Raw genomic sequence first — 26,335 nt, 5'->3', positions numbered from 1 at the left:
TAATCTGTGTTTTTTTAAATTCACATTTTGATCTTCTTTGCTGCTGAGATTTGCACGTTAGCTAGCTTGTATGTCAAAAAAGTGGCTAATAACCTCAACCTACTGAGGTTTTAGACCAGTGATATTATTTCTGCTCTGTTGTCAGAGGTATACATGCTATCTTTATAAGTGAATGTGTAGAAATATGAAACTCCTCTTCAGCCTTAATGAGCAATGTATCACTTTAAACACAACATATGTTGCAGGACTTAATTTTTTCAGCTGTGTTATTGTGATCAATGTGCCTCTTGAGCAGTTTGCTTCTTTTCTGAGTGGTGCTCCAAAGAGCTTTGGCAAGAGCGTTTACACTGGACATGCTTTATTAATACATGAATTATTAAATTTCATTGTCCCCAGTTCATCTTCATGCAATCTCACTTTCTCTGCATCTCCACTAATTCATCTTTCTCTCACTCAATCTGTCTCTCTCCTTCAATCATTTGCTTGCCTGTTCTCTCGTCCTATATTGCTCACATTCCTCAAAATGAGCGCTCCGTTCTTCCAGATCCATTTATGTATGGACTTTAATGATCTCGGTGGAATGAATGCCTTGGCTGTGCGAGTCACCTATCATACCTAACTCAGTTTTATAATGAATTATTCAAGATTGTCCCCATAACTCAGGCTGTCAAACCATTTGTCAGAGCTGCTGCTTCCATCTCAGCCTGACAGTCTACTTACATATGTTTACATGCATGTTTGCTTTTGTATTTTATATAAACAAAATAGGAATATTGTTGGATATATCAAGTTATACTATCTTATTGATGGCAAATAACATTTTTGGTACATTATTGAGCTGTTATATGATATAATATGAATAACTCCAGTCATCAAACAGTCGTGAAATAGCTCTTTTGTTGAGCAGATTGCTTTGACACAAATATGATAACTTATTTCTCTCTTTTTTGGTGATAAACACAATCTTTTTACCTTCACCAAATGTTTCAGCTGCCTAACCTCAACCACAGTTACCATTACTGGTACTGTAGGTAGAACTAATTTTAAAAACATGTGCATGTAATCCAGGATTATGGAGGAACTATGAGTCGGATTTGACTTTGTTGATGGAAAAAAAAGACACTGTGGCAGACAGATGAGTAGGCTTTGACCAGGACAGCCTCATTTCTCTTTCAGAATAATGTGAAAGATGCTACAACCATTCAGATATTCTCCACATGGTGGCTTTGCATTTGATTTCTTCATTTTGTAAAAGCAGAACAGTCTCTGGAATAGCACTTAAAGCATTATGGGAGAGAGCCACTCAATACAGACACCCAAAAAGTACTTGGTGGGTGAATAAAAATGTGATTTTACAGCTGGTGTCACTGTTTGGTATGGCTGTCATGGATGAGACTGGCTGGTAGGCCTCATAAATACATCACATACTATCCATCTTTATGATTTCATACATGCAATGTGACTGTGTGAAAAGAGTAAAGTATTATGTTGCTTTGACTCAGTCAGATATATACAATTATGAGTTGCATGAGCGTATAAAAGGATAAAAATGATTGTGACTGGGAAGATCCCAAATTCCCACACTGATATACAGTATGTAAGTGATTTTATTTGTTTCTATTCTGCACTAAAAAAAACCTTATAAACCATCTGGGATGCCTGAGCTCTGTGGAGAAGTGAAATCAACTTTATTTGTGTGGCCCAGTTCCTTACAATGTCTGATAAAGAAGCTGCTGCTGCTGAAAGTATTGTAGAGGGCACAGAGGCAGAGAGAGGTGGAGAAGACGCATGAGACGAACAAAGGAAAAGCAAGATTATTTGAAGAGAACAATAGGCGGGAGATGAAGAAAAGGAGATGATTTGAAGTTCATTGAAAAGCAGCAGGCATGTTAAATTCTCCCCAAGGAGTGCTCTTCAAAGTGAGCAGAATTAACTCCGAGGCCTTTCAGAGAGTGAGAATAAAATAAAAGGGACAGCGTGCGTAAAATTTTAATTATGTTTTCTCTGAATTAACATGACACCTTTGTGAAATTAGAGGTGATGACCCCAACGGGCTGAGTAAAGCATGATGGTCCGAATGTGACCGGACGTGCAACAAAACTGCCCATAGAGGCACAGCTCGCAACTGCAGCATGGTGCTTCCTGCTGGCTTTGTTTTTATTGTGAATGATTATGTTGTTAGCATTTGACAGCTGCAACTCCCACGAGGCCTTGAGTGAGTCTCATGGGAATTGTAGTTGCTGCATGCTAACACAAAGCCAACTGGCAGAACACAGTATATATTTATATCAGTTTATATGGCTGTGTTGCTATTTTACAAACCCTGTTTCAAATCACATTTAGATTCACTGGCAGAGAGCTTGATTTCATACTAATGAGATTAAACTGCTTGCTCATTTCGCTCTAATAGGGTCTCTTTAGTCTTTGATACAAGTGATGGATGCTTGTGCTCGTCTAACTGCTCCCCATCTTCCCTGCAGACAGTAACTTTGTCCTGGGGAACGCCCAGGTCCAGTCCCTCTACCCCATCGTCTACTGCTCGGATGGCTTCTGTGAGCTGACTGGCTTCGCCCGCGGCGAGCTGATGCAGAAGAGCTGCATGTGTCACTTCCTGTACGGCAGCGAGACCAGCGACCGCCTGACCTCGCAGATGCAGAAGGCCCTGGACGAGCGGCGGGAGTTCAAGACTGAGATCATCCTGTACAAGAAGAGCGGTGAGGCTGATTTGCTTTAGGATATTGTCAAATGAAATCATGTTTAATACTGGTGGTGTCAGTCAAAAATATCTTATCTTTTCAGGGTCTTTTCCCTTGAGGCTGGAATATTCTGATCTCTTTTCTTTGAACAGGCTCCAAGTTCTGGTGTCTCCTGGACATTGTGCCCATAAAGAATGAGAAGAGCGAGGTGGTCCTGTTCCTGGTGTCACATAAGGACATCACTGAAAATAAGGACCTGGACCATGGCAATGAATCTGACACTGGTGAGAGAAAGCATGAAAAAGAAAGGGAAAGTGAGGCACAAAGTAATTCACATGAAATGATCCAATAGAGGCTGTGCAGCTGGGGCACAAATCTAGCTGCAGACATGATGGGTGATATTACAAAGGTGCTTTGGGAGCAGGAGTAACTACCCCATTTTACTCTTTTAGCACACCCTCTGTCAATTCTGTTGTCAGGACTGATGGTATATAACTGATCAGCTGAAATGCACCAGTTCAGATTGTGTTTACACCACTGACAAGAGACATTCCCATAGTCCTACAATACTACTCCCACTCAGAGAGGGTGTGCTTACTGTCGGCCTGAACAGTGTATATTAAAGTTGCAAATTCTCCCACAGTTCAACACAACAAATCAAACAGCTCACCCTGTCTGAGATTGTTTGGCTGTGGTACAACTGCCCCAGGTGTGCTGCATCAGTGGCTAATAACGAGTCAGACTCACCCCTCCTTGTGTGAGGCACTGTTGACTCCAGTCCCTGTGCACTCACATGACCTAATCTAACAAAATAAAAGACTTAATATGGCGATAGATTATTTATATATTATTATTATTTATATATATTGTACTGTAAGTTTTTCTGTTCACTTTTTTAGCTGCAGTTTTCTGGTGCAGTAAGGTTGAGAAAAAAAATCATAAGGTGAACACCTGCCTCATGGACATCTAAATTATGAATGGGAACATCATCACATATCTGTTTTTGAATGCTGACTTTCAGCAAAACATGTTGCCTGTTGATTCCCAATAATATATTGAGTTGAGGGATTCTAACACATTAGTGGTCATAGTACATTTGACATTTGACACACAGGAGCAATGAAAATACAGTATGGCTTCAACAGTTTAAACCATAGGCTGTGTATGTGCTGTATGGGCTGTTCAGTTTGGATTATAGTTGGATTTTTGCAGCTGTAAGAAACAGCAACAAACCTGATTGTCGATGTAGTAGCATTAAACTCTAGATCCCCATTTTATCCTAAGAAACCCTGCATGAAATGATCAAAATAGCCACTTTCATACATTCTCTCATTTTGCTGTTGTTCGGGAGCCACAGATTTGTGTGATGGCAGTTCCGGCTACATGTCTTCATGTCTCTCTGGTTTTGTGTCCTTGTTTTCAGATGAGGAAACTGGTTTGGAGATCCGCCAGATCAGCCGCCCTCCAGGCTTCAACATGGAGCGCCGCCGCAGTCGAGCTGTCCTCTACCAGCTGTCTGGACACCTACAGAAACAGGACAAAACCAAGAGCAAGCTCAAGATCAACAATGTAAGACATGATGTGTTTGGTAGCTTCTGTCCTAAATAGGGTTTGACCTGTGTTTTTTCTTTTTAAAGCATGATGATGATATTTTTAGATTCAGCTCAAATTTAACCCAAAGTCTTTGCTCTACCTTTCTAATTGTACAGAGAAGAAGAATTAGCACAGTCATGCTCTCCAGGTGACGAACCTTCTGATTTCAATGTCCTCAGTCAGATTACTTGTAAAACTAAGAATAGCAAAAGTATTAGTGTATTGTTTATTCTGTGCAACACTTTTAACACCCCATGATTACAACAAACATTGTAGCCTGTAGGAGGCACTAGCAAGATTTCAGACTTTTAGTCTTTCTCCATATTTAATTCTGAAGCAGTGCAATATACAGTATCAGCTCATTAATCTTACAGACTTGCTGATGAATTTGTTTGTCCAGTTCTGCTCTACAGCTTCATTGGTATAACAGCCTGATTTACTTTAACTTTTAAGTCAATGAGATGATAATTTGAAAATTCAAACAGACAAAACTGCCCTTACAGTGCAGTTTCAATGACTGGATCCTAAAGGGAAGAAATTAGCATAAAAGCTCTGGTTAGTCATTTGAATTCATTAAACTAGAAGGACACATTTTATTTTGTCTTTACATCATCAAGTTTCAACTGAGACCATGAATATGATGTTTAAATGCTGACAAGCAGAGATCGTCCATGTTAAGGGCTCCCAGTGGTAAATACACAAATATCTGATACTAATATGTGACTTCATTTTTAATGTTCATGTTTGTGTGTTTCCATGCTCCATACCCAGAGTGTCCTTGGAGCTAATGCTAACCCAGTCCCAGAGTACAAGGTGGCAGACATTCAGAAGTCCCGCCTCATCCTCCTCCACTACGGTGCGTTCAAGGCCGGCTGGGATTGGCTGATCTTGCTGGCCACTTTCTATGTGGCTGTGACTGTTCCCTACAACGTCTGCTTCACTGCCGTGGAGATACGAGAGGACGGCGGCTCAGCAGCACGAAACCCCCCAAGTGTCAGCGATATCTTAGTGGAAATTCTCTTTATCATTGGTAAGACTGTTTCCACACGCTTGTCTCTTTGTTTTAAACATGTTATTTTACTTTGGTATCAGTTTTAATTGAGCCTTACCATTAAGCCAAAGGCCTCATTTTCTTCTATTCTCTCAATCATTTCTCTCTTTTAGCCATGCATCATATCGCCAGCTATCCATTTCTTTTAACATCCTGTCAGTTAAAGAGGCAGCTCCCTCCTGGTCCATATATTCCAATCAATTAGGCTCAAAAACGATAATTCCTTGTCTCCTAATTGGTCCATTCAGCCACACCATAGTCCAACTCCTCCTGAGCTACACACTAATTTAACCTCCTTAACAATCTCCGCTTCTTCTCTATATAAACCTGCTGTCTCCTCTCTGGCAAGTCCACTAATCCCACTCGAAGGAGGCTTGTTAAAGGAAATAACTTTAACCTGTCATAGTTCTGTACTTTCACTAATACTTTAAAGCAGTATTATTCCATTGTGGTGCTAAGGATTGTATATTTAAGGTTCTTCACATAAATAAAAGTATCAAACAACACCACAGTACCATACATGTCCTGCACGTTAAAATCACCGGTTTTGTCAATGGAGTCTGGTATTGAAATGTAGCAATGTTTCTGTTTGAACAAAAAGGATATTACTCTTTAATGAAAAGCTCTATCTCTGTAGGAATCGGATACATCATTTTGCCAAACACAACAAAAACAAGAACAATAGTGGATGTATATTGAGGTGGACAGTTGAATTACTTTGCAGCAGCTGCTCTTGCTTGTTCTTGCTCAGCACTGCACTGATCCCAAAGATTTTTGTCCCTATCAATCATTTAAACCCCAAAACACTGGAAAATAAGGCCCAGGTTCAAAAATGCCAGGAGCACTAGCGTGATAAGTTGTTTGTTTTGTGTGTCAGATATCGTGTTGAACTTCCGAACCACCTACGTGAGCACGTCCGGTCAGGTCGTGTACGACGCCCGCTCCATCTGCATTCACTATGTCACATCCTGGCTGTCTGTGGACCTGATTGCTGCCTTGCCCTTTGACCTGCTCTACGCCTTCAATATCAGTGTGGTGAGTCTCACATCCACACGTAGAGCACACAGCTAAACAGTGTAGTTTTAAGTTATACACAGTGTGTGCACATTTATGAGCTGTGTGACACTTCATAAGTCATACATGTTTGTGTTTCCACTTTTGTGTGGCGAGGGTGCAATTTACAGTGTGTGTGTGTGTTTGTATGTGTGCGTGATGTAGAGGCTCTGTGGGGCCCTGCCAGTGGTAATAGACGTCATTCTTTTATCAATAGCACTCTCCTGCTGTTCGACCCTCGCTCACCATTGATTTAATAAGACCATGAAAGAGCCTTCAGTGAACAAAGAAGCAGCACCACACACCCATACACACACACAAAATCTGTTGTGCTACAAAGACAAAGAAAAAAGGAAACAAAGAGCAAAGAAAACGTTGTTGTTATCTGAAAAAAGGAAATCAACATTAGAATTGTTGCTCTATATTTCTAGCTCTGGCTCATTATTTGCTGTAGTGTCTTCAACACAAAACTCATTATTAGGTAACTGGTGATTAAGCTGATAAATGAGTATGCTGATGACAAATTACAGGTTTAGGCAAGTAGATTAGCCAGATGATGCTGAGTGTAGAGCCTGCTGGCTGTTTAACAGATACGATAGATGGTGGATCACTGTGCTACACAGCAGAGGAATCTGCACAGTCACAAAATAAGTTTTTCTTTCAAACAAAATGATGTTAATTATTAACAAAGTGAAACAATGATTATATTGATCCCATACAAAACTTAACTCAACAACAGTATTAGAGAGGTTTTTTTTTTTTAAATTTACCCCCGTTATAGAGACATATGGCATGGACATAGGGAGTGAACTGCATGACATACTGTTGAGTATGAGTAATGTTTCTAGTGATTTCTGGGGGTTTTATTGAGGTTTTCTTACTTTTGACTTCAGCTCAAAGTAATTAAATAATAAGGAAGAAATCCTGGCTGTGATAAAATACTTACTTGTTGCTGAAATGACAACAGGTCCTGATGAGCTTCCTGTATGGACAGGAGTCAGATCTCTGTAAAGCACACTGAATGTACTGACTAATGCTGGGGTAAATGAGTCTTTACACATTTGTGCATTCTGCACTTAATTAAAATGTCCCTGAATGGATGTATTTCCAGGTATCCAGAGAATTAAATCCTGTCTGAGCACGGTGTAACTCATCATTAGCTGTGTTGAAACTGGAGCTGCTTCAATTAACAGACCACTTATTGGTAAAATGAGCAAGGAATTGCATTGGTAGTTAATACAGGGATAAGGGAGAAAATCAATAAAAAGCAGACATTTGAAGAAGCCATTTTTACCTCAGGGCCTCAAGAATATTTTTCTAGCAGAGGATAATAATGGCAGCAATTGTCTCTGAACAGCTTCTCTGCAAAAGTTGCACCTAAAATTAAAGTAACTCTGAGTTTGTCTTGAGTTAAATTTGGTGTCATGGATTTTTAGTTATCTCATCTGAGCTTCAAGGTTTTGACTGTTTCTCTGCTCCCTGAATGAGATTGTGGGATCATTCAGGATCGTAGGTCCCTGTTGAGATGACTGATTAAAATTCTCAGTGTGCATGGGTGATTTCTAATTGCAAACCTCCCTTGGCTCCAGACTGAAAACTTTTAAGATTAAATATGAAATCTAGTTCTAATTTATGGCACAGGAAATATCCTGCTGTACCTATCCATGGGCAACTAATCCTTTCCAAATAAGCTTCACTTTTTAAAATCTTAAGTTAGATGTGTTCATATCTTAATACCCATGACTCCTCTCTCCCAGAACTTTGGGGTTCACCTGCTGAAGACAGTGCGCCTCCTCCGCCTCCTGCGCCTCCTACAGAAGCTGGATCGTTACTCGCAGTACAGTGCCGTGGTCCTCACCCTGCTCATGTCCACGTTCGCCCTGCTGGCCCACTGGATGGCCTGCGTCTGGTACTTCATCGGACGCAGTGAGATCGAAAGTAACAGCCCCGCATCCTGGGATATAGGTTTGTGTTTCTTCATGTGTTGTCAGTGGCATTTTTACACTTTGATGTGACCATTAAAAAACACAACAGTTTGTCCTTAGCACCAAACATGGAGACCAAAACAAGGATTTTAACCAACCCAGAGCATGAAGACATGATAACACTCAGCATGTGCTGTGTGTGTGTCCTTTTACTGAGAAAACACTTCTAATTATGGTGATCTGTCTCCCCTCCCGCTGTGCTCACCGGTGCCAAATAACAACAATACTGTGAGGTGCTTGTGGGGACAGTGGTGATCCTGTTCAAGCGATTTAAATCAGAAACCTGGTGATGACGAGAGAAGAGGTGAGGACGGTCGATGCAGAAAAGGCACCAAGAGGGTGAAACTGCACACATGGAGCGACTGCGGCTCAGGTGGAGGAGTGGATCACTCATTAATTGTAGGGTTGGTAATTGGGCAAAACACTTAAGCCCAAATTGCTTCCGATGAGCAGGGCAGAGATCCACCATGCTTGGTTAATGAGTGTGTGTGCCTGAAGGGATGGAAGGCTCTTAAAAGCGCTTTGTCTTACCCAGCTTGAGAAGTATTATATATTTATTGTCCGTTTAATGTTACACAGTCAACAGTGCTTTTAATCTTGACAGCAGCATTGACACTGTAATGAACAATAAAATGCGGCTGCACTGTTCATTACAAGTATTATTCAAGTATTATAATTAATTGTTCTTTTAGCCATCTATCTGTTAACCACAGTCAGGGTTGGGTCTACAAGGTGTGGTTTGCCTCTGTGACATCTTCACTTTCTTGAAAGTTACAAAGCATGCCTGTTGGTCACATCTGCCATCAAGTCAACATCGTAGCTGGCACTTGTGTGTTTAGCGGTTGAGTGACTTCATCTGGAGGCATCTCACATGTAGTGTACACAGTTGTAAATAACCTAATGATAATAACCAATAACCTTAGTTGCAGAATAGTCAAAAGCTGCTATTTGATAATCGTAAAAACAAACAAAAAAAGGTCCATCACAAGGTCTGAGTAGTCAGTATCAACAGGAGAAAAATGCAGAGAGGTGGACAAATTAAAAGGCTCGACAATTATTTGTTCCATGTGTAAATGTAAATGTAAGCTGACATTATCTGAAATGCTAGCGTGCAGTGTGTTTGGCCTGTTCTCCCAAATACACAAACACCAACACTGAAGTAATTACTCTGCCCTTCCAGCCTTGTTACCGCTGCTAATGAAGCCTGCTAGTAAAGGTCATCTAACAAGCATGGATGCATCCTCATTAAACTGACAAACTCTACTGGACTGTCCCTCTTCCCCCACCAGGCTGGCTCCACGAACTTGCCAAACGCTTGGGAACGCCATACTTCCTGGCACCGCTGACCTCCCTGTTGGGAGTCTCTGATTCACCTCAGGGCACCATGACAGCAGGACTGGCCAATTTCAGCCAGTGGAATGGCTCAGGGTTGGAGCCGCTGAACGGGGCGGGCTTGCTGGGTTCGGGCCAATGGAACGGCAGCAGGACCAGAGCGAGGATGCCGAACGGCTCGGGGATGACGCTGAGTGGCGGACCATCTGTCAGGAGCTCCTATGTAACGTCACTGTACTTCGCTCTGAGCAGTCTGACCAGTGTGGGCTTCGGCAATGTTTCAGCCAACACAGACTCAGAGAAGATCTTCTCCATCTGCACCATGCTGATCGGAGGTGGGCAAAACACCAAACCTATCATACTTTGTTTCAGTGCAAACATAAAATCCAAATTATTTTGTTATTATTTGGATTTTATACACACTTGTTATACACTTGTTAGCCTCGGGTCATGAGAATAAGTTGAATCAATTTGAGCGCAAGGGCAGGACATAAAGGCATAAACACAGCCAAAGGCAACAACACAACTTTGCCTGTGGCACAAATCACTGTTGATTACCAACAAAGGGTAGCAGTAGCCAGATCCTCCACTTATTCAGTAATTAAACCTGTTTAAATCTCCTCAGAACATAACCTCAAACTACACATTTCACCCAGTTAGAAAAATTATGCAATTTACCCAAACCTGAACTGTTGCTAGAACTCTTATACTAAGACAGCTTTTCTGGTGTTTTTGTTTCTTTCTCTGTCTCCTCTGTAGCTTTAATGCATGCTGTGGTGTTTGGTAATGTGACCGCCATCATCCAGAGGATGTACTCACGCCGCTCCCTCTACCACACCCGCACCAAGGACCTGAAGGACTTTATCCGGGTGCACCGGCTGCCCAAGGCTCTCGAGCAACGCATGATGGAGTGTTTCCAGACGACCTGGTCTGTCAACAACGGCATCGACGTCAGCGAGGTAGGAGGGACTCAGTGCATCAAGGATGACAGAATGAATTAAGATACATTAACTGATGAAATGTCAGCGTGTCCCCCTGCATCCATGTCTGTGCTAAGCTAGGCTAAACACATCAGGGACCATCAAACTGAAATCAGTCTTTAATATCAATGTTAGGGAACTCTAAATGGCAAACAAGCATATTTCTGAAAATGTTAGACTGTTCCTTTAACTTTCTAAAATGGGTATATGACCTCTATGGTTTGGGTTGACCTTGTCAGTCACAATGGGATCAGCTGGATTGGCTTCTAAAATTGAAAGTGCAAATCCTCTGACTTGCCCTCCAGGCAAACTAAAGAAATGGCTCAAAGTTACTGAGAGGATTTGGGTTTTGTTTTGGGTTCTATCACGCTGAGGCAGCTATCTCAGTTTCATGGATTAATGGCCTCATAGACACTAAACTCAGTCTTGGTGTGTTTTACCATGGCTACAAATCTAGATAATCCTTTTTAATGAGATAACATGATGGTGGACAAACGCTAAGGCTTCAAGGTAATAACCCACAACTTTCTCTTGTGAAGTTTTGCCGTTATGGGTGATATGTGAGTAAATGAGAGAATACTTTAAACCTTGAAAGGAACTGTTGGACATGCATGGATCAGTTGGTTGTGACTATGTGGGAAGGTGAAAGGTTTTATTTTGCCTGTTACCTTCACCTTCCCACACACTCACATTCAAATGATGACACAGAGAGGAAAAAAGTTTCTAAAACTAAAAGAGATAGCGACCCATTTACAGTCGTAATCGAATTATTTTTTGTGCCTTTGTTTCACTGTCGGTTTTCCCTTCACAGCTGCTGAAGGACTTCCCAGACGAGCTGAGAGCCGACATCGCCATGCACCTGAACAAGGAGCTGCTGCAGCTGCCGCTCTTTGAATCGGCCAGCAGGGGGTGTCTGCGCTCCCTCTCCCTCATCATCAAGACCTCCTTCTGCGCTCCCGGGGAGTTCCTCATCCGCCAGGGAGACGCCCTCCAGGCCATCTACTTTGTGTGCTCGGGCTCCATGGAAGTATTGAAGGATAACACCGTGTTGGCCATACTGGGTAAAAAACAAAGCTTACGTTTTTAGATATTTTTCAGCATGAAAATTATTAATGTGATTTAAAAACATCTATAGTGAGTGTTAAAATTTTACTTCCGGGAAGTGAAATAATATTATCAGAATAAACATTTCTGATAACTTGGCAGTAGAATTGCACATATTAAATAATAAAACCATAACAGTTTACAATACAATTAATGGCAGAGACATCCCATATCACACAGCCAACACCACTGAGGTTCAGTACCATGGACAGCACCCATTCCCACAGTGAGATGATATGGGCGGGCTGGCTCCATCCATTTCTATCCTCTTTCATTCCTGCTCGCCCACAAACAGTTTAAAGAAGTAGGTAAGTACATCAGTGGCCTGTGTTCACAGTGTGGGCTTTGAGCCAAGCCTCCTGTTGGGCCAACACTCTGAGTGAGTCATTTTTCTACCTGAATCTTGAAGGGCTTCTCTGTCTTGGACTCCAAACTATAAAGGCCCTTCTAGATTCCAGCGACTCATAATCCATCATCTGCATCCAAGTGCAGCAGGAAGAAGAGGGGCAACTGTCACCGTTGTGCTGAGTGCCAAATATCCCTCTGTGGAGGTTCATCATTGGAGCCAAGTCAATAAAACATTCTTCAGCTGCCCAGCCATGGGCGCTGTGGGACCTCTTTTTATGTCCAGTAGCCACCGCTACAGCCCCGTATCCTAGAATTCATGCTTCTTTCATAAGTAGAAATGAGACATTTAACTGGGAAAGGTTCATTTTTCATCTCCAAGTTGATGAAATAGACATGTCAGAGACTCCGCTGATTCAGCTTTTGTTGATAATCTACCACCCCAGACTGATGGACTGGTTGAGGGATTCAGTTGCACCTTTAAAAGCTGCACAACCCTGCAGAGGACAACAATCTGCACCAGCAGTTACCATAGAGTATATGCTGTTTATACGATAAACAAGACATTTTAAATAAGTTGCTTTTTTTACAAAACTTCTTGTGGAGTTTTACAGAGTTTGTGTGTAGGAGCATGAAATACGCTGAGACCATGAAGTGCTTTTTAAGTAATGTGTACAAGAAAAGAAATTATGAAAAATCAGCTGTGCCATCAGAAGAGGTGAGAATGGAGGTTAAAAGACCTCTTCTCCTTTGTCTATTTTAGTGTCTGGTTGGAGCATTATGAGCATAAGATGAGTTATTAGACATCCAGCATTTAATAGCCAGCCAGTCAGCTTTTATGAAAAGGAACATAATGAAGAAGAGCAGCTCAGTTCTGAAAAAAAAAAAGCAATCATCCTTATATTAAACCATTCCTGTGGGCAAACAATTCACACACCATCAGGTAAAAGATGGAGTGTGACCCAGGGATTGATGGGACTGTTTGAGGAGCCTCCAGAGGCCCTAGAGGAAATCTGTAAACAGCATTAATGCATAAATTAATGAATAGCTTTATTTCATTTGCCACTCAGCAGCAGTGGAACAAACTGTAAACACAGCATTGATATATTATGTCAATGCTGTCAATGTGTATTTCGTGTATTTTGACTGTTATGATTGTAAATCCAGTTTTCACTCTCATTTTAGCTTGGTTTTGGTCTCCACCACTGCTAAATGCTCACTTATGCTCAACAGCTCAGGCCAGAAAACCAAAACAAAGAGCTAAAAGAGGCTTAAAAATGATCACAGCTTTAAGTCAGAATTGCATGTTATGTTGTTTTACACTAAAAATAGAAAAATGGGTCTGGGTGATGCTGACAAACCAAACTTTACAAAAACACCTCAATGTTATTAATCAAATAATATTCAAGTTACTTACGAATACCATCAGAAATACAAAAACACAGTCCCCTCCAGGCAAAATGATGTAACTCAAGAAGTCCAGAAAACAGCATTCATATGCAAAATTAACAAAATACCACATGCCTCCAGTAGGAGAGTAGTTCCTCCAGAATAAGAGCCTCTCCAGAGCCTCGTCCTACAACATGTACACTGACACTCCTACTACTCTGCATAACATGGATGAAACAGAATGGAGAAACACAAACAGACTCACAAACATCACTGGAATCAGTTCAGGTCCATATAAAGCAGAGGGAGCAAATTGGCAACACTGTTTTTCATATTAATGATCTAACTGGTGTAAATAATGAAGTGGCTGCTGCCTACAGAGGAAAGAGGGGGGACTCATTAGCATGGTGTACCTGCTGTGTATGTACTGTACACGCACATGCATGTGGGTACTGAAACATGCACAAACACGCACGTTCTCCTCCCCTCCCTCCTCTGCGTCTCTGTGTTATTTTACCCCCAGAAACAAAGCCAAACACACACACACACACACACACACATATTTCCCTGATAGACACACGCATTTTGTTTTCTCCCATGCATAAAGTTTGTCACACACTGCTCACACATTCAATTTTTCTTTTTCCAATTTTTCCTGCTTGCTCTTTCTCTCTCACACACACACACACAGACAAACACAGGCACAGACACACACACACACACACACACGCTCAAATTGTTTTGGCATTGCCACTTTGGATTTACAGCTCTGGAGAAGGCAGCGAGGTAGAGAGAGGGAGCAGAAATAAAAAGAGAAAAGAGAATAATACAGGCCTTCTAGTCTAATCTACAAAAGTCCATCTGTATCCCAAACTGTATATTTAAACACTAATATAATAGTGTATATAATCCCTCTGCTCACCATGCTTTAGGCTGAACAGTTTGACAGTTGAAGTGAGAAAAAGGAGGGTAATTGCATTGGGTTCTACTGGGGTTATTTCTGATAAACACTCTGGATTGATTGGGTATGAATGAGTATGGTGTTGTGATCAATTCATATAGCTTGATATGGATTTGTGCATGTAACCGTAACAACAGTACACCAACAGTTTTAAGTAACTGACCAATCACAGATAATGACCACTTTGGTGCATTTGCACTTTGGTGTTGCAAATATATATTAATGTTATCGTCAGTGACTTTTAAGGTGGAGACCAAACTACTCTGACTGTCTCTTGTGTCTCTGTTTTCCAGGTCGGGGTGACCTGATTGGCTCTGACTGTTTGACTCAGGAGGAAGTGATTAAGACCAACGCCTGTGTGAAGGCCCTGACCTACTGTGACCTGCAGTACATTAGCCTCAAAGGCCTCCGCGAGGTGCTCTGCCTCTATCCCGACTATGCCCAGAAGTTCATCACTGAGATCCAGCACGATCTGACGTACAACCTCCGGGAAGGACACAACATCGAGGTACAGTGACGACTGATACTTGAATGAGTCCATTAAAACCATGTGATTGATATCCATCCATCCATTTCCTGCCACTCATCGAGTTGTGGTGGCTACAGGCTAAGCTAAAGATCCCAGATGTTCTTCTCCCCAGCCACGTCCTCCAGCTCCTCCTGGGAGATACCAAGATGATCCCCAGCCAGATGGGATATGTAGCCAAATCCCTTTTGGTCTGCTCGGGGGTCTCCTCCCAGTTGAACACGCTGTCAGGCATCCTTATCAGACGCAACCTCAGTTGGCTCTTTTCAACAAGCTGGCTGTCTCTCTAAGAATTTGCCTGGACGCCCAAAGGAAAGTCATCGTTCTGTCAGTCACCACTCATGGCTGTTGACCATAAGTGAGGATTGGCACATTGAGAGCTTGCTGCTGATGTTCAGTCAGTCTGCCTGTGGATCTTATGCTCCATCTTACCCTCACTTGAGATGCTTCATTTGGGGCAACAACTCACCTCCAATCTGAATCATAGTTGCTGCCTGGATGCAGCCCAGTGTTTTTTTTATTTGTAAATGTATTATTATCACTAGTGTTATTAATATTTCCACACTGATAGGCGTAGAAGTGCACTGGGGATTGTCTCATGTTAAAATTGCTGTAAGGAAAATTCTGGGTTAGATCCACAAGAAGAGTCCTTCTGTTTTTTAGATTAGTCTCAGCTGTGCAGTGACCTCCTCCACCCAACATTTTACGCAATGCTGGAGTGATGGCTTTGCACTTGAAAAGGATTAGCCATCTGGATGGGGAGTGAGGAGGAAGCCACGGCTTCTGCTTGAGATGCAGCCAACAGATAAAGACGTGAGCTAAACATGGACGATTCAGATGCCAGGGATTTACAGATGGATCTCAGCTGTAGCACACACATGAATAACCAGCATATACGGAGAAATAAGTCACATTTTCACTGTGAGTAAGTCTGTTAATTAGAGCAGAGATCCAAGACAAACATCCAGAGATGAGACAGTATATAATAATGATTTATTGACTTGTGTTTTGGCTCAAGTATGTGAGCCAATATGGGACCGAAACCTGGCCACGTGATAGTTAGAGATCATTAGAGATATTTTTTTTATACCACTCTACACAGCATTTATTGCACAATTCATATAACCAAGTTTTTTCCAGCGTTATGGGGATCATGCTAATTCGCAGTCTTGCCAAGAGTTAGGAGAGAAGATTGATACAGTTTTTGTGTATGTTTGCTACAAGAGCCTACAAGCACCTGTAAAGCTCTCTAATTACTATGATACATCTCTTTGTCTAATCTGTATGAAACCCCGAGTATAGAAACAACATGTTGTGGTTTTATGGGAGTTACATGCCAAACCATTACCTAGCCAGGTGCGGTTACAAATGAAACTAAATATTAACTAAAAAATAAAATCCTGAAATAGCATCGAAAGGCAACATAAGGTTTGCCAACTGAGTGAAGAAACAAAGGCAGCTCAAACTGCAGCATACGAGGCAAAAGAATGCATTAAAACATCATTCAAAACAAATATTGAGGAGGTAAACAAAATCAGTTCAAGAGCAGAATAGAACAGACAAAAAGACTGACAAGCATTTACATAAAATTATAGTATGAGAGAAGCTGCAGGACAGTAATAAAAAGCAGCAGAGTTAACAAAAGAAGCAAAGTGCAGTAGGGACAATAAATCAATCAAAGGCACAAAAAAGAAGCAAGACAAGCTTTTCACTGTGTTCCTGGGTCTCCATTTTATATCAGAAACTATCAGAGGGTAAAAGTAAAACTGGAACTAAACTTTGATTCTCATCTGAAATGATTGCAAGGATTTCTGTAGCCGACGCTCAATGACACTTTTAAAACAAGCCTGAAAATGAAATTCATATAGTTGTCAGCACCTTACACACTCTTACTGTATATGCATGTACAGCGATAGCAGTGGTGCATCCTCTACCAAGCGTGGCATGGGACTAAAAATAGCTCTGTCAAATGGGTGGGGGAGGGGTGGGGTCATCCCTGGCTGGATAAATATAGAGCAACAACCAGATGGAGACGAGACGAGAAAACATCAGGATGAAAGGAAGCTGCGGGGGGAAGGAAGAGGAAGAAGGAACCTCGCTGATATTTGCATTCACGTGCCGACACACAGACGCTCACACATGCAGCATCACACTCTGACATACCATAACACAGCACATTTGTCCTTGCTGAATGATACAGACGAGTATTCGGGCCAAAACACGCACACACGCACACACGCACACACACGTATGAATAGGCAAGATCTCTCACATGCAGCACATATTTCTCTTTCTTTACACCCACAAAGACACACACATAATTGGCTGATGGCCTTATTGTGCTGCATATCAAATATGGAACGTGCTGCTCACACACACACACATGCACAGACACACACTGAAATTCCAAACAGTCCCTTCTCTACTCAGATCCCCTCTAGGCAGACCTCTGCTAAAATTAAACCTCTGTGATCTAAAAATACCAGCCGAGCACGTGAGCCTAAGACTGGATGGAGAAGACAACAAATAGATAGGAGAGAAGGGAAAGGGTGGTGGTGACAAGGGAGAAGAGGGGGGAGATGGGATTTGTTTGCCCCGTGTTTTAATCAGCTTTGAATTTCAGTCCAGAGAAGGTGCAGGGAATATTAATGTAACAGCTTCCCACAAATACATGTATCATCCACCAGTAACAAGATGCTGACTGTAGGAATTTTACTTGACTATGACTTGTTGGGAGTCTTAAATCTCTAGAAAGGTCCTCTGTGTCTTTTTTTAATCTGAGATCATAAAGAACCTTCAGAAGAGCTGCGTGTCTCAGGGAGTGAATGGTCTGTTTGGTTTTCAATGGGATCGCTCTTTTGCAGCGCTGCTGATAAACTGAATGGATGTCAGCAGCACCATCGCAGCCATTGTGAAGTGCAACTATTCACTCTCAGCAAAGCTTTCTAAAAAGCTCAGCAGCTCCCCCATCTGGTCAAAGAACACCACCACCTGAAAACTGCTGTTATTTCTGACCTCTCATTAATCCACAAGCTGTGTCCCAGTTCCATACTACCTACTGAATTCAAGCAGGCTTTGAGTTTGTAGAGTGGAAAAGTGACAGAATGACACTGAAATTGTCACCATGCACACTAAAAAAGTAATTTGAGGAAATTATAAGTGGCGCACACAACTGCAAAAAATTAAAGTGAATTGTGGATGATGGTGAGACAGTTCCAGAAAGATCTCAGAAAACAAAAATCAGGTTGGCTATATTGAAATACCATTTCATTTTTCTCTTTGAAGTGTTTTTTTGCAGTGGCACAACAGACATGTTTTCCACAATGAGAAAATCAATTCTAAATGTGGAATATTTGGATTTATATACTACTCAGCACTCCTCAGCTTTCTGTACTGGCTGTCATACATCCATCATGTGGCAAAAATAAAACATAGAAACACCCGGGGCCTATGTGAGGGCAGCTTTTACCCTCCCTATCTGGGCTGTCAAAATAAAACTGTCCATCATAAAATGACATGACAGTATCTCTGATCCATATGTGGCCCACGTGGACATGTTGTCTGTGTACAGTCTTCTATAGCAATGTTTTCCATTTGATACTAAACAAAGATTCAGAGCAGCACTGTCTTATTTAAAAGTGACCTATATTTCATCCAAACTTGAAACAGCTTTTCTACTTCAGCAGTGGATTAGCGATTTAACTCTGTTATTAAGTCAAACTTTAACTAGGGCCCTTAAAAACTGAAATATACCAAAGTATTTAGTAGTGGATTAATGTTACCATTTTCTTGTTGCAACCTGGAGGTAAAACCTATTGTCATGTTTTCACCAGCCACATGAAGCTAAGCTAAACTTTGAGCTTTATAATTAAACATCTGCCATGATTCTTCAGGCCGACTGCGAGAGCAACGGAGGAATCATGAAGAAACTTCCCTCCATCAAAGAGGACGAAGAGGGATCAGGGTCCGAGGGCGAACACTCCCCTCTCCCCAAGATGCCTGCCCTCGGGAGGCTGGGCCGGGGCCTTCGTTCTCCCCTGCGCTCCCCTCTGCGCTCTCCGCTCCTGCCGCCAAGACCCTTCAGGCCGGCAAGCGATCACACTCGGCCCGCCAGCCTGCAGATCCCTGTGGTGAGCTTCAGCTGCCTGCAGTCGGACCTCAGCCCTCGGTAGGAAGCCATTCATTGATTTATTGACTGGGTACTTAGTGTTGGCTTGGAGTTTATTCAAGTGGTAGCAAATAATCCTCAGTGGGAATTTGACCTGCATTCCTTGTGACTTGTAAAATTATTCATAAACACAAACTGTCTACAGGCTAATTTGCATTGAGCCCCTGGGGAGGTGGCAGCAGACACAGGGCTGGTGAAATCATTTTATTTTGGAGCAGCTGTGTGAGGGTGCACACAAGCATAAATTGTGTCACTGTGTCGGTTAGATACAGATATGTTGGTGAACGTGAGCAGGAAAACAATCCTATCTGTCCTCCTGCAAGACAGCAAGGGACAGAAAGACCAATTTCAGTGATCTTGGCTTTTTATTTTTTTACTTTTCAATAAGAAAACTAAATTTAGATATTTAAATGGTCATTTTGTCATACATGACATGTATACAAAACTTAAACTACATCTTGGTCAAATGAAATCAATATTTTTATTGTTGGCAGGCTCAGTTTAGAGTGATGAGAGGTCCTGAGAATTTACAGCACAACACAATATTTTGTCTTTGGTCCAGAGATGACAGAATGTAAAATGACAGTTAAGTAACACTACACCTGTCAGTGATGGTGCAGTGTGGACACAGCTTTATTACTGTGAGCGTATTGGATTCTGGTTGGTAATTAGTACGCAGGTGTGTGCAGCTTTTCCTCAACACTCCGTCATCTGCTCTCACTGAGTACAACCTCTGACCTACCGACTGTTGCCAGCTGCAACATTTCCATAAGTGCTGTCATGGTGGAGTCACAGGGAGGTTCAGTATGCAAGTCATGGTTTTGAATTTGACATATCGATGAACTTTATAGAGTTTATAGAGAGCAGAGGCAGGTAACTTTCTCAGAGATCAGTGTGTTTTTTGAAAAGATGAGAATGCAAATACAGAAAATGTCATGTCAAGTTCTTAACAGTATAGTAGTTGATTTGTTTATGATAAACACTACTGTAAAAACACCCAACTGTGTTGGGTTCCCTGTGTTGTTGCATGTTTTGTAGGAGGTTATGTTCATAATTAACACACTCTTCAGTCAGAAAAGATCCACTTTAGTCCCAAGATTCAACTGACCAAAACTTTGATCCAGAGCAAAATATCTCCACAGGTACAAGCCAGATTGAGTAATAATCAATATTCATGAACCCTATGATTTTATTAGTCTCTTATCTTTTGTCTAGAACTATTATTTGTGTAAAATTGTCACTTAGATAAATAATGATTGGATGCTACATGGTCTTTCATCCAGCATTACTTTCATGCTAAAATGTCAGCTTTGCTCTCAAGATATCTCATATGCTAATAAGTAAATTACCATAAATTTTACTGAGCATGTTCATGTTCCCAAAGTGGATAACCCTGTTGATTTCTCCACCTGCAGAGGGAACTGTTTAGACCCACTACTGATAAGGATGAGAGTGAATTAAGGTGAAAAAATAGACACAGAAAAGAGTCGATACCCATATGAATTAGATTTTACTGAAGATATCAACCAGTGCTTTAGAGTCTCATCCCTGATGAGAAAGTCAAAAACTGATTAGGTTATTATTAGCTTTGCTGCCCTCTGACAAAATGATTGAACAGCACAGAAGAAGAGACTTTACACGATATGCTGCAGAGTTATGATCAAAATTTGGAGATTGAAGTTATCACGTTATTCCCATACTTTACCTTGAAGTTTACAAATTACAAACCAGAATTTTAATGCAGCAGTTCTGAATTTGTTGCCTTCATGTCTTGTGTGAAATTCACTGACTCCCTCCTCGTGTCTGTCGTCAGGTTTGTGGATGGAATCGAGGCAGAAAATCACAGCGCTGCAGCTCAGAAGTTTGATTTTTCTCCCGCTGCAACTCAGACTTTCTTACCCAGCCCTGATTCACCTACCTCAGGTTAACACACACACATACATATATCAGACTGGACCACATTCCTTTTTCTTTTTAAATGCCAATATCAGCCCTTGCTGAGATTCAGAGATACTAACTAATCCATTCCACATCCACAGGGGCCCATGATGATGGTGACACCATGGAGACTATTGCCAAGCTAAAACATGAGGTAAGACAGGTAATACTGGTGTGACAGAGAAAAACGGTCACACTGTTGATTATGAGCATCAGAAAACTAAACCTAAAGTTTGACTTGACTCTTCCATCTGCCTCCCTCTCTTCAGATGAGCGTCCTTTCCCGTCAGGTAACTGCTGTCAGCCAGGAGCTGCAGGAAATGACGCGTCTTCTCAAACCTCTCTTCCACAACCCCGCGGCCCTGCTGATGCCCAGTGCTGTGACTCCGCCTCTCAGCATGTCTTCACACGGCTGCTCCCCGGCCCCGCCCCTTCTTACCCAACACGCACCAGTGGACTGCTCAGACAATCAAGATCCTCCACCCGTCCCGGCACCTGAACCGTCCTCTCCTCACCTGAGCATGACGGTGTTACAAGGAGAGTTTGATCCGCTTCAGTGTTCACCTCCCCGAACCATCGCCTCTCATTATCCCCTAGTTCCTCATCAGACCAGCACGACTCCCCCAGTCTCTTATCGCTCAGCTCCCCCATCACTCAACAGCTCTCCCCATGAGCACACAGTTGTGCCACATCCCTACTCATCCTCCTCCATCCCTTCTCTTTCTTCATCAAGCCACCCGTCATCCATCACCCCCCTTTTGGTAGACCTGTCGGGACCTGGTAGTGAGCCACAAACACATCCTCAGTCCCATCTCCAGCTCCTGTCCCAGTCTGAGTCCCACCTCCAGTTCCAGCCTCAGTCCCAGTTCATATCCCAGTCTTATCCCCATTCCCTCTCCCAGCCTCACCTCCAGCCCTCCAGCATGGCATCACGATCCCGAGAACCCCTCCTGAACCTGCAGGAGATGGACTGGGGGGAGCAAACCACCCAGCTCAGCTTCATCGACGAAGGACAGCCGTGAGCGTAAACAGAGAAGAGGAAGACCTTGACACCGGCGCAGCACTGACAGACAGAACCAGCATGCCACACAACTTACTGCATGACATTTGCCTAGAGTTTGGCATGTGAGTTACGATGTAAATACATCGATTTTAAATAATTATCAACTATGATCATGAGCACCAGGTGTAAGCAGATCTGATAATAAAAGTTTGTTTTACAGTTTCATTTTGATTTGTTTGACCCCTCTGCATACGCTGAGTGATATAACAGCAAGATGACTAATCCAGTGATCAGAACTCTGTATGTTTAATCTGACGCTGATTTTTAAGGTACATCCAACAAATAGAAGAAGAAGCTTAGAGCACTTAATTTGCCAACTTAAGCTCAGTAATTCTAAATAATTTACACTCTAAACTACCAACAGCTTTTGGTTTCCATTGGAGTGACAACAACCTCATCTTCCCACATCGCTGCAGTGATATAGGAGTGTTCTCCAGGTTGCGTCAGTCCACTGGGACATCAGTTAAGATGCTGGGGATTGGTTTCAGCTCAGACTCTTGAAACGTGCTCGTGTTGTGTAATTCATCACGCTGAGCATCAAGGATTGGAATTTTTTAGATTATGTTGCATGGTGTTACAACGGAAGTCTGCAGGTAGATTTTGAAAAGTATGCACCTCACAGCAGTGATGCAACTTTGACAAAAACTATTGCAGAGTTGATGTTCATTGTGAGGGATTACACAACTTAAACATCCAAGCTGCTAAAACACAGTAAAACATTTCACAAAGTGAATGTTTAAGTGATTAGATGCACAAACGCCAATATGGTCCTTTAAGAACATAGAAGCTAATTTACAGAATAAATACTGTTTGTTAAATGAAGTATCATATAAAAAATAATATAAGCTTCAGACCAGCCACAACTTCTCAAAAATATATAGTACTGCACTTCTTTTATGACACAATTCAGGAGTAAACAAAGTCTTAAGTCACCAGATTCATGACTTGAGTCTGACTCAAGTTGAGGTCATCAGACTTGAGTGCACAACTCTGCCATTAACACTCATTAACACAAAGTGTGTGGGTTTTAGCCACAAAGGTTAATGATCTGATAATGATGTTTCATTCACTCTATCCCTGATGTGTAGCACACTGCACTCACATCACCAGACACTCACACACGGTAATGAAACAACTCTGTAATACTCGTCATTCAGGTTTATTGTAGCATTGGTTGCAGCTGCATCTTGGCCCCCAGGTGTCAATCATGGGCCAATCAGCAACCAGAAGGAAGTGGCTACTCAGTGAGCTTTCTAAAGGACTGGACAGTGGGGCAGACAGCGCCCCAGTCCACTGGTTTACGGTACTCGCCTTTCTCCAGCAGGTACTGCAGGCCCTTGTAGTTTGGGTGCTCGTAGAAGGCCCACCAACCTCCCAGGACCCTGCAGGAGTGAACCTCCCTCCAGTGGTACCTCTCCAGCACAGAGGGGCAGTCCTCAGTGGCTTCAAACACCTGGCCGCCAAAGTCCCCTTTACCATAGAGCTGGATCATGTAAGGATCTCCGCTGGCCTGAGGGAAGATGATGCAGAAGACAGTCTGGTGGGAGCTCCCAGTTTGGTTTCTGATACTACAGGCTGATATCTCTAAAAATGTGTAAAAATGGAGGAAGCTAGCGCAGCATAGCGTAGCAGGCCGGTGATCAACTATATACCCTGACTACTGTATCTTTAAACCCTGTCTTCTACAAATCAACAATCTGTGTTTGAAGTCTTACAAATTGGATCATCTTGCAGGAGCTGACTCTGTCGTTGAAGCCAGCCCAGCTCTGGTGGTCCGGGTACTCCCCTCTGGTCAGGACGTACTGGTAACCCAAGAAGTTTGGCCTCTCGTAGATCACCCAGGTCCCACTCTCGACGCGGGCTGAGTTACAGCGACTCAGGTAAGAGTGAAAGTCAGTGCAGTCGCTGTCACACTCATACCTGTGACCCTGGTAGTTCTTGTCCTCATAGAAGATGATCTGAGGGATGGAAGTAATTAAATAATGAAAAATTCTTACTGACTAGCCAATATCTAGTTTATTAAAACTCCAACAGATGTGCCTCATTCTCACCAGCGCTTAACTGTGATTTTGAACGTCACCTCTACTCACCCTGCCCATCTTGGGACTAGCTGTGCTCCACAGTGCGGTCTCCCTTGAATGTGTGCGTTACGTAATCTAAACACTGTATGTGTGTGTATGCATGTGCACTCATACGTGCCCTCGTTCTCTTTTATACCTGCCGAGCCCTCTGTAATTGGGACAACTGCTTTGTCATGAGAATGAGATCCAAAATTTGACTCAGTGGTTCCATTGCTCGTCATGTTTTCCAGAAAGAAGCTTTGGGATTACACTGCATAAAGACCTCAACCACTGACCAACTGTAAACACACTACACACAAAAACACACAGACTCTGACATAAGTACAAACATGATGGATCTTTATTTGATGATTATATAAATGCTACATTGTAGTGGTTGTTTAATCCAGCTAAGACTGGGGCACAAATCCTTCTGCCTTTTTGTGCACTGAGGGAACAAATCAGCATCTGAGCTCCCTGTGTGCACCAACAAATGATCATCAACAGCAGCACTGAGCTTGGAAACACACAAAGTCGCTTTAATAACCTACCTGAAAACACCACTTAGCTCAACCCTCAGCCAGTATATACATACCTATGTGCATTGTAAGGGCTTCACATGCTGAAGTCAATGTAATGCATCTTTAGCTGCAGGTCTAGATGCCAGTATTTTTCATATCAAGTCAAATATACACTAGATGATTTTGTGACATCAGTCATGGCCCAATATGCAGCTCGCACAAGTGAGATCATCTGATGTTCAGCAGTTCAACTTTTGAATTTAACATATGGATATTAATATATTAGGAGAAGTAGTTTTTAGTGGACAAATCCTATCATACATGAAATATTATTCAGAGCAGAGTGTTTGTACATGTCTGGTGCAGGCCACTACTTACATGTGATTCCAAAAGACACCACAAAGGGGCAGCATTTCCACACTGAAAAGACAACAAGTCCCACTCTCCTCCTCTCACACATCCAGGCTCTTTACAGTTGTAAGTGAGATATAGTATAATCTGTGTCGAATGGAATGAACTAAGAAAACAGGGAATATATAGATTAGAGCTGCAACAATGGACAGAAAATGAGTCTGCAGCTATTGTGATTATCAATCATTTCTGTAATTTTTCAAGCAAAAATATCAAACCTTTGATGGTTCCAGCTTCCCAGATGTCAGAATTTGCTGTGGTTTTTTTGGCTTAACATCATGATAAAATAAATATATTTGGGCTTTGGACTGCTGGTTGTACACAACACGACATTTGAAGACGTTTCTTGGAAATTCATGGAATTTTTGCCACTTTTTCCTGACATTTCACAGACCAGACAATTAATGGCTTTATCAGCCGATTCATCAATTTGTCATGAATTTAATAATTAGCTGCAGTCCTAGTAGATGACAGGACTGCACATGTTTCATACACAAAGAAAGTAAAGAGGTCTGCCACTTGAAATGATTAAAAGAAAGACAAACATAAAAACCGTTTTAGACACAAATTGAGTGCTTTAAAAGCAATTTGAAACTCTCCCAAGCAAAAGTTTGGTACTGTTTGAAATAATTACTCTGCTCTGAAAAAGCTTTTGCTCACCAGTGTCCACCACCTTCCACACCACACACGTTTCAGCCAGCACTACTTACAAAGTAAATCAGAAATGCTGTGGTAAGCACATATAAAGCCCCACATGGTAGTTAGAGACCGTAAATGTGTGCGGAACATCAATATTTGCTGTAACAGGTAATAGGAGCTGGCTTGTTTTCACTGGAGTATTGTGAAAGCACACTTTAATTGCAATGCATACCATCACACACACACACCTCTTACTCATGGTGAGCGACTTGTGGTGAGCTGTCAAAGATACTTACGATGATGCAGGACAGACAAGTGTTGGCAGCGCGCACACAAACGCACACACACACAAACCACAGGGGAGGAGCGACAGGAAGGCAGACAGGCTGAGTGGTAATGATAGGTGACTATTCTTCCATCTAGAATAAATCAAGGAACGCTGACTGACCGCTGCCGGTGAAACCCAGGCCCGCACACACAAATAAACATATAAAATGATGGATGGATAGGAGATATATGA

At 42.1% G+C, this 26,335-nt stretch overlaps 2 protein-coding genes across 2 annotated transcripts in view; one reads left to right on the top strand and one right to left on the bottom strand.

The window, feature by feature from the left end:
- The window catches only part of LOC108892826 (potassium voltage-gated channel subfamily H member 3), a 29,490-nt gene extending 7,141 nt beyond the window's left edge, over window positions 1-22,349 (top strand). Inside the window, exons 2-15 of the mRNA XM_018690553.2 lie at window positions 2,481-2,714; window positions 2,849-2,980; window positions 4,120-4,265; window positions 5,061-5,319; window positions 6,218-6,375; window positions 8,151-8,358; window positions 9,668-10,045; window positions 10,470-10,669; window positions 11,502-11,751; window positions 14,783-14,997; window positions 18,909-19,183; window positions 20,997-21,106; window positions 21,223-21,275; window positions 21,391-22,349. Of these exons, the coding sequence (XP_018546069.1) occupies window positions 2,481-2,714; window positions 2,849-2,980; window positions 4,120-4,265; window positions 5,061-5,319; window positions 6,218-6,375; window positions 8,151-8,358; window positions 9,668-10,045; window positions 10,470-10,669; window positions 11,502-11,751; window positions 14,783-14,997; window positions 18,909-19,183; window positions 20,997-21,106; window positions 21,223-21,275; window positions 21,391-22,143 (3,371 nt within the window). The 3' untranslated portion in view covers window positions 22,144-22,349. The remainder of the gene's footprint in view (window positions 1-2,480; window positions 2,715-2,848; window positions 2,981-4,119; window positions 4,266-5,060; window positions 5,320-6,217; window positions 6,376-8,150; window positions 8,359-9,667; window positions 10,046-10,469; window positions 10,670-11,501; window positions 11,752-14,782; window positions 14,998-18,908; window positions 19,184-20,996; window positions 21,107-21,222; window positions 21,276-21,390) is intronic.
- Window positions 22,350-23,421: 1,072 nt separating this feature from the next.
- LOC108892879 (gamma-crystallin S-like) lies at window positions 23,422-24,358 on the bottom strand. The gene is made up of 3 exons (XM_018690655.2): window positions 24,275-24,358; window positions 23,900-24,142; window positions 23,422-23,694 (listed from the first exon to the last, which is right to left on the bottom strand). Exons 1-3 carry the CDS (start codon window positions 24,281-24,283, stop codon window positions 23,422-23,424), a joined length of 525 nt encoding a protein of 174 aa, XP_018546171.1. The 5' UTR covers window positions 24,284-24,358.
- Between the last annotated feature and the right edge of the window lie 1,977 nt (window positions 24,359-26,335).

Source organism: Lates calcarifer, linkage group LG7_2, assembly GCF_001640805.2.
Source record: "Lates calcarifer isolate ASB-BC8 linkage group LG7_2, TLL_Latcal_v3, whole genome shotgun sequence".
Lineage (NCBI taxonomy): Eukaryota > Metazoa > Chordata > Actinopteri > Centropomidae > Lates > Lates calcarifer.
Note: the sequence above shows the minus strand (reverse complement) of the source record. Positions and strands in the feature narration are given on the sequence as shown.

Coding starts and splice junctions, on each gene's coding strand:
- LOC108892879 (XM_018690655.2), bottom strand. Junction 23,695..23,899: donor CCTGCAAGATGATCCAATTT/GTAAGACTTCAA, acceptor ATCTTCCCTCAG/GCCAGCGGAGATCCTTACAT.